This window comes from Habropoda laboriosa, unplaced genomic scaffold (assembly GCF_001263275.1).
Source record: "Habropoda laboriosa isolate 0110345459 unplaced genomic scaffold, ASM126327v1 scaffold107, whole genome shotgun sequence".
Taxonomy (NCBI): Eukaryota; Metazoa; Arthropoda; class Insecta; order Hymenoptera; family Apidae; genus Habropoda; species Habropoda laboriosa.
The window spans coordinates 2,564,782-2,577,044 of NW_017100249.1; the positions used below are offsets into that span (position 1 = coordinate 2,564,782).

Genomic DNA, 12,263 nt, shown 5'->3' on the forward strand with positions numbered 1-12,263 from the left:
TACGTAAATTACGCGCGTGAACTTGGGCCGTCTTAAATATTACGAGCGCAGCCGGCCGGCCAGCAGCTTCTTTTCACAAAGTGTAAAAGGAGGAAGACGGCGGTGGGAAAAACTCGCGGAAGAAAGGAGAGGAACACTTTGTGAAACTGTTGGAGCGCGTTTGCGTTTAAAGTTACAACCTTGGAGAAGTTAAATTACGCGTCACAGTCCGGGGGAAGGGCAGAATTACACAGCTTGTTTAATGAATCGTGACACAATTGACGAAGCGGTAATTGTTCGTGACGAGGCGAGTAAAAAGCGTGCGATAGTTTTTCCAGGCTGTCTAACTTTCGAGAAGAACGATCCTGATTTTATTCTACCGTTGACACGAGCATAAACATGTCCGGCACGGTCCATTTGCGGGCTGTGCGTGTATCTTCGAATGGTGAATGTATCGCGACACGGTTGAATTTTACAGTTTGTAATTCCCGGTATATCTGTCTCTCGTGTGTTTAACGTACTTTTTTTCCACGGAAACGGCGACAGTTGGTAGAGAAATTAAAGACAGCCTCGTTTACTCGTTGATTAGTCATAGCTGGTTGACGTGATTCATACGATACGAAAAAATTCTTCGTCGTATTCCTTATTTGGTATATATGACGGTATTTCGTCAGTTGAATCACACGCGAAAATTACTAACAGAGTTGTAAATAAAAACGATTCGGTTAACACGGGGAGAACTGCAGAAGAAGAAGCGTTCGAATGGCTTTTTTTGTTTGTTTTTTTTTTTTTTTTTTTTTTGGTCAGAGCACTCGAGTTTCAGCATGTTGCCAAGTGTGATCGTAACGACACGGGGCCGGGCTTGCACAACGCGCCAAAAGAAAGCAAAACACACACGCGCCCTCTGTGACCAAAATATACGCTCCGTACGAACGTGATCGCGAAGTGACCTCATGTAATGCGTGCTGTGGTTGGCAACGATGTCGTTATCTAGAAGAAACGCGGAGATAAACACACAGAGCCGGTTGAGGAGACGGTGACCGATGAAAGCCGGTAGTATCGCCGCGGCTGTCTGCTCGTAAACACGATCGTCTCTCTCTTTTCTATAGTCAGATCAGGCTAGGGAACGATTGGAGGATCGTATACCGGTCGAGTCGTGACAGTGGGGACAGGTGACGAGAGAAGTATCGTGTAAAGTAGCGGGATCTTACGGTTCGATCTGTAAATCCCTCCATCACGTTTGACGATTTGTTCGGTGAAAGTGAACGTTGTTCGGTTTCGGTCACACACAGTTCCCCCCCGCAGTAGTAACGTTCGATTTCTTTTCTCGTGGTGTGAGCGCGAACCGTGTGCCGGCTTGTGTGTCACGTTTGCGTGTCCGTGTGCTGCTGTGTGCGTAGTGCTCGTTTCCCTCTGAGCAGAAGAAAACGACATGATGTTGGAACACGAAAACGACACTAGGGTGAGGTTAAGGAGGACGAAAAGCGTCACGAGGGCCGAGGAGATTCAAAAGGCCGAGATGATGATGCGCCAATCACAGCCGGACAAGCCGTGAGTTACTTTTCCTGCACTCGTATATACACGTATCTGGTAAACACGCTTCGTTTCTCTGGCCACGACCTACGGTTCCATTCTGTGTCAGCTCACAAATTCACAACTTCGGAGGTTCTTTCTCGATGCTCGTTCGAACTGTACAGAACTGTAGAATCGTGGAAAAAGGGAAGGAAATCGACGAGAAGGAAAAAACACGATCGCACGAAATTATCAGGGACCTCTCCAGACACTCCGATGTAACTATCGAAGAAAGGCGCATGCGCGTTTCGCTTTAGATTGAGCGCAGCTGTGGATCCCCACCAAAGCTACGATGCATTCTTCTTCTCGTTTTAGCACGTATCCCTCTGTGTCGTTCTATCACGTGTCATAATCGATGCACAGGGCAGACGGTAGTATGTATATGGTGACTGTGGCTTTTCTACAGCTCGTTTCATACAACCTCCCGTGTCATCTGTAGTTAATGAACTTTCCACGTATAGAATTTTAACGTTTCGAAAGTTAAACGTTTCCAACCGCGACGATAGAACACCTTCCTTACGTGAAAACAAACGACCCTTGTGTTTACATTTCTGCTACTGTAAGACTATATACGTCTTGCGATGTTTTTATTTCGACCCAGTCCATATATGGCAACGGACAAGGTTACGTGTAAACGAGGAACACAGTTGAAACCACTCTATATTCGAAAAAATTTACTACCATTACCGAAATCGTACAAAATTTTTCGTTTCGTTATATTTCACAATTATTTCAAAATTCCGATAAGCTAATGTATTTTATCGTCCGGGCAGCATTTGAGACAGGGTCAAGGTCCAAGTAGAATGCTTACACACGACTGTCTGATTCCACGTGCTAACCTAATCAGATAAGAAAACCGACCAGTAAGTAATGTCACCTTATTGGTACATAGTACGGACATCGGTTTTTTAAAATCTCCGTGTGAAAAACTTGCTAAGCATTGCTCAGCAGTTATTTCCGAAACGTCATTCTACGATAGTTCTACTCGAATAAATTATCATAGCTGAACAAACGGGCAGGATCAGTTTCTCGAAAGTGACTTAACGTTGTAATACAGCCTGATATGTACACGGTGACATAAGACGATCTGACGAGAAACGAAGATGTAGGCGAGAATGAACGGTGCAAAGTTCATTCACTGTAGAATGGACACAAGGACAGGGCACAATTGAATACACTGCCTCGGTTTCTACGCGACGCGGAAAGGAAAACTTTCTTAACGAGCCGTTCGCCGGTTTCCAATGGAACAGCACTGTCAAGAAAACGCCTAAAGATAATTCGTTTCGTCGACGATGCCATAATTATCGAGTTCCACTCTCTGCTCTCTAGGAGACCGCGTTGTAGCGGTTTGCCTCTCCTTTGCAACCCGTCCCGTGTAGAAACTTATCTCGATGCGAGGCTCGCGATAACCGACACTGATACCCCGGAGTTTCATGCTCAAAAACAATGGACACGTCTTGGACTGAAGCTTCATTTAAAGTTCCGGCAAAGTGAATGACAATTAACTGTTCCAACTTCACGATCAATAACATCTCGTTAGAGACGTTCGGTATAAGTAATGAACAACGTTCAGGACGTGTTAATCAACCGTTCTCGCTACACCGTTTTTTTTTCTCTCTCCCCCTCTCGCCGGAGTTTCCCTCGCTTTTGCAATAAATCAAAAACTTACGGGACTCCACGGTGCACCGAATGAATCTTAATTGCGTGTCAATACTTCGGAGCGCTTTCCGAAGGTGTAACGAATTGAAGGAAATTTCGAAGCGACGTTCGAACGATTTTTTTCAACGTTGAATTTTTTTTCCAATTTGTTTTCTCCGTGATTTCGAAAGCGGAAGTGTAATAATAGGACGACAGATAAATCTTTTTTGAACTTTGTTTTGCAAAGTACGAGATATTATCAGGGGGGTTTTTTTCTGATCAGTCGTAACTCGTTATCGAAGTGAATATTTTTGCGTCACTTGTTCTTTTATCGTTTGTTTCATATATATATATGTATATTCGTGGCGGGTTTTTGAGCATGCAATTATAAGTCACCGTGTATATCGCAGATCGCGGGGGATACGCAGAATATTCCGATGGCAACTCACGGGTCGTTAATAATCCTGAAATAATGCTCGGCTTTCTTTGCCCAGAAGATTGTGTGTACACGGAATTCTATCATGTTTGGCCGATAACGTTGTTGGTTTATGCTCTGAATCGTCTTAAGATATATTTGCACGCTATTAGATTAGAGTTTGCTGATATATAAATAGCAATATATCAGGCTTAATCGTGGCCCGCTTCCGTAACACAAACAGAAAGTTGTCCGCGTGCAAAGTTGATGGTATTTTATTGCAAAAGCGCTGTATTAGCATACCTACATAAATTTCCGCCGCGGCGTTTCGTATTCTATTCGCTCGAATTAATTATGCTAACACGGTGAAAAAGTCGATATTACCCGTTCAAATAAATAAGTATACAATACATTTGAAGCGTTTATTGTTCGAACGGTAACAATATCCACGCGGATAAGTAATTTCCATTGAACTGTGCGTGGATGACATGCTTGTCGATAATTTACGTAACGTTTTCCCTGTACGTTAGATTTCTAGTTAAATACCTGGTGATCTTACGACAAACGCCGCGCCGCGCGGCAGACTAGACTGACGTGATTGTTAATTCGCGAATAAAATTCCAAGCCGCTTTAATAAACATCGACACAGAAGGTTAGTGACGCGCGTGGTAACAAGAGAGAGAGAGAGAGAGAGAGAGGCGTGCTCGTGGCTCGAGCTTTGATATTAAATGTTAGGGTGCTCGTCGCGGAATGCATTCGGAAACAGATTCTATTAATTAACCAATCAAACGCTCAAAAACCGCACACGGTCGAGTCACACAGGAATCGGCGTGTGCTTTGAGCAACGTGAATCGAAACAACGGCGTGTTGCGTATTCTCTTTGTCACAATTACAGAATAATTCCCTTAGGCGGGCCGCCGAGCAAAACACATACCTTTGTTCGTGGTAATTAACAGCCTGCCTGTCTCCTCTACCTCTCACACGCCACAAGTTTCGCGTAATTAATTTTTTCTCCTCCCCCCTCCCTCTCTCTTCTCTGCACCGTGTTCTATGCACACACCGGATTCGATCGAATGACACTCTGTCATTATCGAAATACGATGAAGTTTCATGTTGGTAAAACTTCACAGGGACCTACCATTCGAAGTTCAAGGTTGAGGTAATTAAAACGTGGCGTGCGTTAATGAGCGTTGCGATGTCTAATAGCTTCGGTAAACCGTTCGATTAAACTCCCTCTTTCTCTTTCTGTCTTTTTTTTTTTTTTTTTTTTGGTACTTTCTGAAATCGCCGACGAGTTTTGTGCCGCGCACATTCGCGAACAGAAGCGAATGTGCGCGTGTCCTTAATTAAAATGTTAATTCCAGTGACGAGATGGAAACGCGCGTGGCTAGAGTTTGTAGAGAGGAGGCTACGCTAGATTATCTAGATAACTGGATATATCGTGGAAATACTTTTCGGATGATATTCGTGCGCGTTACCCCGCGAACGATGAAGTATGATAAATTCATGATTGGTTTACGGACGGCAGCCAATTCAAAAGAGCGTAGAGATCCGACGCGGCGTTGCGCTGTTCCGCAATCGGAATCGCTAATCAAAGAGTTCCTCGAGCGTTCGCGAAAGTATCGCGGAAAAGCTAACTCGCGTTAATATTTCTCCGTAAACAAAAAGGGGCGGAGGTCGGGGGTGGTGTGGCTTGGCAGGAGGAGGAAGCAAGCCCGACCGACCTACCTCCTACCAGTGCGCAAATTCCATTTGTTCAGATTTATGAAGTTCCGCGCGAGCACCGCGCCGCTTTAATATCTATCCGTGGTAGAAAAAATTTAATCAAGTCGACGGTCTAATCGAGCGTACGATCAAAAATTAATGCGTTAAAAACTGGATTAAATCCGGAGAGAGAGAGAGCATTACCGGTGAAAGGGAGAACCGGTGGCTTTCCATTGGGATTTCAGAGAGAGAGAGAGAGAGAGAGTCACCGAGAGGACGTTACAAACAGCATTTCGGAAATAACAAAAAGAAAAGAAAGGGAGAGAGAGAGAGAAAAGGAGCGGAAGAATAAAGAGAAAATAAAGGGAGGAAAAAGAAAAGAAACGTAGTCACTTCGTGCAGTGGTCATTCCGTGCAAGCAAACGTTAATTAGCGAGACGAAACAAACACTGCTCAGGGTTGATGATGCCAGAGGCGCTTTATTTCAGAACATATCCTTCCAACAAGCTCTGTTTTATTAGTGAGAGGTCAGCCAGCTAGGCAAAAAGCAGCGAAATCTTCTTCCCCCTTTGACATGCTATAATGACCTGCAAACAAGAGCCTTCCTCCTTTCCTTTTTTTTCCCCTCCTCTCTCCGTTACTCTCGAGGAAGGAACACCTTTCTACCTTTGGTTGTTTCTTCTCCCCATCTTCGCACCCCTCCCGCTTTCTTGCTCCGGGATCGTCCATTATGCCGGAGAATCAGAGATGGCACACCACTCCTCCGTCTCTTAAACAAACGAACCCTACTGTATTTACTCGTTCCGTGTTTGCCAGATACTTCTTGTTTTCGCCAACTTTGCAATTAGGCGCGCGCGCGCGCTCTCCGCCGCCGCCGACGAGCCGAGCGCGTCTGGGTCGTTGGACGCGGTGAATATCGAATGATCTCTACCCCTTTGGTCGAAGGAACTCGCGCGGAAAGCTATGCCTGGCTTCGTAGATCTTTCAATTCCCGGATTGATTTTAAAGTTCTCGTTTGCACTGATCCTTCTCGGTTCGCGAACATCCTGCCTATACCTACGCTATGTTTGCTCCTAAATTGAATCCTAATTCTCCAGCGACTTCTCCATCTTCGAGTGGCGAACGTATGGAATCGGATCTATTACACACTGTCTGTGTAAATTATTCACGCAACAATGTGCTCGTGTTTTGTAGAGAAAAATGGTGTTTCTTTCTTTTTCCTTTTTTGCTATTCTTCGCTGCGACGTGGTTCATAATTACACCGTGGACATAGTTACACGGCGAAGAATGTCATTAACGTCCGGCACGAGAACATTTTCCGATATCCCCCTGCCGGCTTGGAATGACGTGGGCACCGTTGAAGGGCAATAATCATTGGGTAATATGAAATCGAACGTGGAGAGATGGACAACAATGATATCCCGACTATTTTTCTTCCCCATTTTCTCTCTCTCTCTCTCTCTCACTCTGCCGTGTATATCGATCCATCCTCCGCGATCTATCTCCACGCTCCGTACCACCAGACCTATATTGTGCCAATATTTCTGCAACGGATCTGTTCTCGTCCAGTCCAGAAGCACGATGCTCGAATCGCTAATAACTTCGGGCGATGTTTCATGCCAGAGAGTAGAGAGAGTGTGTGTGTTATGGATAAAAGGAGAGAAGATCATTCCGTGGACTTCCTCTTCTACTCTTTTTCATTCTCTTTTCGACTGGTACCGGTGTGTTACGGTATTGAACGACTCCTCTCGCAAAGAAGACACGCAAGATTTTCCTCCAGTATTTTTAATTTGCCGCCCATGCTCGTTCATCATCGCCATTCTCCGGTCTCGTGTCATTACCGCGAGCCACGGTGTTTGCACAAACATCAGCATTACCTTCTTTTTCGTGGCTTCTTCCAGTGAAGAGATATGAAAAAAATTCGTCAGAAACTTCAGGTTTTTTAAATGTAACAATTTGTTTTTAAATTTCTTCCGGTTTTTGAGTATACGCGATCTCTTAATTGGACCTCTTTTTTCAAATTCTTTCGAAAATATCCCATCTCCGTTTGCTCTTTTTCTGTCCGCTGTTTCGACGTGGATTTTTTCACGATTCGCCTAGTTGGGCAAAAACTTTTTAATCTTCGTCACCGGGGGGCGACTGGACGACGCGCCGCGCTTTCGGCTGACGCGACTTCGGAACGAATGAGGATTAACGGTATTGTGCTGTCAATCCGGCCGTCGCTTTCTGGTCTCCCCTTGTTTCCTCGCTTTTCATCGCGAGGCCCTTTTCTTCGCGAAGATTGTGGCGTCGGTGTCGAATCCCGCGCGCGTGAAATCAGCCAGAAGAACAATGGAGAACGATTACATCGACGGAAGGGAGAGCCGAGCGAGCGTTTGTGGATTAGGCACGAAGACGATTGCGGTTTTTCAGGCCGACTATGATGTTGCACCGTCCACATCCTCCATTCAGGTCGAAGCCCTAGAAATCGTTCATTCGTTGAATCTGCTTGCCGCAATTCGTTTCACCGTTGCGGCTGAAACGGTCAATTTAGGTCGCTCTGAAACTCGAAATAGCTCTGTTTTTCTTTCAACCTTTGAATTTACAAACAACGTATTATTCCGAAGCTGAATCAGAAAATTGTAATTTATTCATTGACGTCATTGCTTGGCAAACCGAGCACAACCTCGTGAAATATGTGAGAAAAATAAAGAAAACAAAAGAGAACAGCCGGTAGGAACATTGTCGTGTACGTTGAAATATTTTTTAATCCCTTGGGTATCAATTTTATTCGTCGGTAGACCCTTCCGCGAGAATTCGATTTCATTTTATTCCGGTAACACACTCGTACCAAACTGATGGAGTGAATTTACCATTTTACACCGCATCGTTCATAGTAACTAATATATTTCGTGGACATTATTCCGTGAAATTATGTTCTATAATTAAATTCATTAATAACAATTCCATCGCCGGGCCAGGATGAATAATGTAAAATCGCGGAATAAAATTTCCTAGAATAATACATGAATTACAGTTCGTTAATCAAGCCAATGTGCATATTTCGCCGCAAGATCCTCGTCTCCCGACACGAGTCCTCCAAGCTCCTGTTATCTCCCGGCTTTCCTCTCCTCGCGCAAGGATTTCTGTTTTCCCTGTACGGCTCACAACAGGTGAGAGAGACTCCTGATGAACCGTGAGGATGGAATGCAACGGCGAAAGTTTTGGGCGACGTCTCCCGGTGGTGAAAAGCGGCAGACAATAAAACAGGCAGACGAGACACGACACGGACACGGATGGAACAGACAGACAGTGAGGAACGAGAAAGATAGAACACGCTACCGGGTGTTCCCGGTAATCGATTCTACGGAGTGGTTCCAAGTTGGGAGAAGAATATAGGGGTAGGTATAGAGAGAGAGACGGGAAGGAAGATGAGGTGAACGAAAAGCATGGTAGCAAGAAGAGCTGTTTAAAGCGCCATTTAATTTTCCTTCATGAATCATTTAAGGTATTCTTCTTGCCTCTCCCTCTCTTTTCTGTTCTCTCCTATTGCTCCTCCTTCCGTTTTCGTTCGTTCCTCGATTCCAACGCAAGTTTCCCTCCTTATTACACGGGTAATATATGTATATCCGTCTATCGTTTAAATATTCACAAGGGTTCCGGTGTCAGGAAGATTCGCGAGGCAGATACGGGAACCCTATGAACCAAGCCGCCCCTTTCTGCCATTCTACGCCCTCTCGTACCGTCCCTTTTTTACCCCATCCCACGTCTCATCCTCGTGTCCGCCCTTGTATGTACAACCAGAGCTTCTCCGCTTCCGCAGCCGACAGGGCTGACTTCAGATTCGAGGAACAGCTAAGGGGATGGAAGAGAAACTCGAGTGGTGTGCTCGCTTTTGTGGGTCTCCTCTCGTTTTCGGGTTCGCGCCAAGTTTACGTATATACCAACGATTCCGATGGAACATGCTGGCTGGATAAACGCAAGTTGATTCATAGTTCGCCAGATGATAATGCGGTAACTCTTCTCCGGTGGTGTTGACGTATAGGCAGCTTGATCGAGGGAATCTCTTTGTTTGCCAATGGTTAGATTCGACGGGAACGAAGAAAAATTGATATTCAACGTAGAGGGATTAAAAGTCGTGTGAAAAGTAAAAAGTTGGAGATTTTCTCATTTCGTCGCGATTTCGACAGATTTAATCGATCTGAAGAAGAGTTTATTCTGTACAGAGATTAAAGAATAAACATTTTTACTCACGAGAAAATTTACGAGAGAAACGTTTACGATTCATATTCCTTGATCGGTGGAAAGGGGAAGGAGGTGTTAAAATATGCACGAAATAAAAAGTACCAATTTTTCAATTTTATTCCAACCTCGTATCTATCTATGTCTGGTTATCTCTCGTACGAACGACGCTTAAATAATTATCATCATTTGCCGCCAGGAAAAAAGCTCCTTATCAGGTTATTAGTGTCGAGGTTGTATTACGACCGTCATGGACGATCTTCTGGCGTCCTTTCAATCTCTCGTACAATAGAGCAAGAGAACGTTGACAGCGCGTAATATACTTTTCATGGACTTGTTCGGTTTGGATAATGGTCGTTGGACCCTGTCCTTTATCGCTCGGCGGATTACGAGCCGGCTGGATAAGGCGTGACTTGGATCGTGACGCATATACCCCCCTTTTTCCCCGATATAACGCCGCTCCTTTGCCGCCACAGACCGTCACATCGACTTTAGCGAATTCATAGTGCGTCAAATATGAATTTCGTTTGCGTGCGTATCGCGCGTATAATTCACCGTGCAATAAAACATTGCTCGCTCTGTCGAATATTAATTACACGTGTGGAACTACAATTACTCTGATCGGTGTTTTGCGGGATCGCGTTGCACGGTGTTGCGTATTACAAATAATATATTTCAAGGCGAGAGGATACAACCGAAAGTTTGCCACTTAGACCGATGGCAAAGTGCTTGGAAAAAATTAGGTGGCTAGTTGGAGCGAATCTCTCTTTGTGGTGTACTGTGGCGTTGTGTAATCTGTTTAATAAAAAGTCTCGAATGGTTTGGTTTTGTATTGGGTTGGCAACTAAGTCATTGCCGATCTCAAATAAGAAGGCAAATTCAGAATTTTTGTTTAAAAATATAACTTTATTCAATTAGATATTGCCATTTATTTGTCTAACGTAGAGTGAATTTAAATTTCGCTGATTGCGTTGGCTGAGTTCAAATTTCCAAGTTTCAATTTCATTGACTGAGTTAAAATTTTCAATATTTCGAATTTCATTGGTTCAACTTCAAATTCGATTCATAGCGATTTCCTTGGATCATTCATTTATCTAACGTAGGCTGAATTTGAATTTTGCTGAGTTTAATTGCTTCGGTTGAGTTCAAATTTTCAATATTTGTTTGGCTTAGTTTCAATTTGCTTGGCTGAATTAGACCGTACGAAATTACGAATTTGCCCAGCTTTGGGATAAACGACACGGCAGGTTATTAGTATCGATAATTTCCAACGATACGCGCTGTTCATAAGTGACGAATTTTTTTCATTTTTTGAAAAAGTTAGAGTGTTTCACCAGGCTTCACGGGGTTTATCAATGCTCGAACTTCCATCGGATATCGATTCTGGCGTGTGATTCTAAGGGGCACACGGTTGTCGAACGAGGGGGAAATGAAAAATCAAGAGAGCCAACGGTAACGAGGCTGAAATTTTTGGACGGTCCATGTGGATCAGGGGGTGGGAAAAGCCATATCCAGACCGAATCATATTACCCGGGCGTCGCACGCTCGGATAATTATACCAAACCATCGTCTGCCGTTTCGTTTCGGCCGGTGCACCATGCAAAAACGCGTTTCCGTTCTTTATTTCGTTTCGCGCGACCGGTATGCACCGATTATACCCTTCCTCTCCCTCTCCCTCTCTCTCTCCATCGCGTTGTTTTCACACCGGGTGTATATATATATATGCAACGAGTTGCTTGCACCGGCGGATGATTTTTCCTTTTTCCCCTTTTTTTATCCCACGTCGACTTCTCTAACGCGCAAAACAACGATCTGCCATATTTTCAAATTAGCCGCCACAATAACGTTCGCCGCGTTTACACCGGGTTTTTACGCGTTCGCTGTTTACATGTTTCACGGGTGTTGAAATAAGTAGCCTATGGTGATTGTCTGGTCTCGCGTGCTGGTAATACGCAATTTTCAGCGGTGAAACGCGTTTCGAATTGGACACGAATGAATTTTAACGACGCCATTCCGCGGGTACAATTCGTCTTCGATTCTCACAGCCGGCTAAAATGGACACCGCGATACAAAGAGAATAGAGGAGATAACGTCACTTGGCGGAATACGACTACTTCCGTGGATGATATAATCGTAAAAATTTATATCGTGTCTTCGACGTTTTATCATAGACTATGGAGGGAGAGAGGATGGCTCTTGTTATCGAAGGAGCAAAAAGTTGACCAACTTGCTTTACGACATCAATAATCGAGGGACTTATGACACGCGCGGTCGAATGGCCGCGTTGAAAACTCGCGAACTTCCTCGCCTTGGGAACAAAGCTCTTTTTCCACGGGTACCGCGAGTCTAGACGGAAGAAGCTCGACGACTGGTTCCTTCACTGGTAGCAAGAAACAGCCGTGTTGGTCCAAAAGCAGCATGCCACCGAGCCGAACTTTGAAAAGTAGACGGTAACTTGTACCTTCTTGTCGGGTCACAGGGTGGATCGCCTCCGGCTTCGTTGAAATATGCCATCTCTAACTGATATCACGATTTTCCGCCCTAAAATATTCTCTCACGAGGGGGAATTTCGCGAACGTGAAATCTGCGATTACTTTAATTGTGACGAAATTTCTCGACCTCACGGAGAACTTTCGGAACGACCGAGTGTAAAAAAGATTGTCGAATAATCGTCTCTGAGAGGAATTAATTGCTGTCGATATTAGAACGATCCTAGCACTTGATGAGAAAAAGA

At 44.5% G+C, this 12,263-nt stretch overlaps 1 protein-coding gene across 2 annotated transcripts in view; it reads left to right on the forward strand.

Annotated features, from left to right (window-relative positions):
• The first annotated feature begins 1,062 nt into the window (after positions 1 to 1,062).
• LOC108572175 (diacylglycerol O-acyltransferase 1) overlaps positions 1,063 to 12,263 on the forward strand; it is a 116,861-nt gene continuing 105,660 nt past the window's right edge. The window contains exon 1 of one of the 2 annotated variants that reach the window (XM_017934373.1): positions 1,063 to 1,530. In XM_017934373.1, the coding sequence (XP_017789862.1) occupies positions 1,412 to 1,530 (119 nt within the window). In that variant the 5' untranslated portion in view covers positions 1,063 to 1,411. The remainder of the gene's footprint in view (positions 1,531 to 12,263) is intronic. The other variant, XM_017934372.1, reaches the window with a different exon arrangement.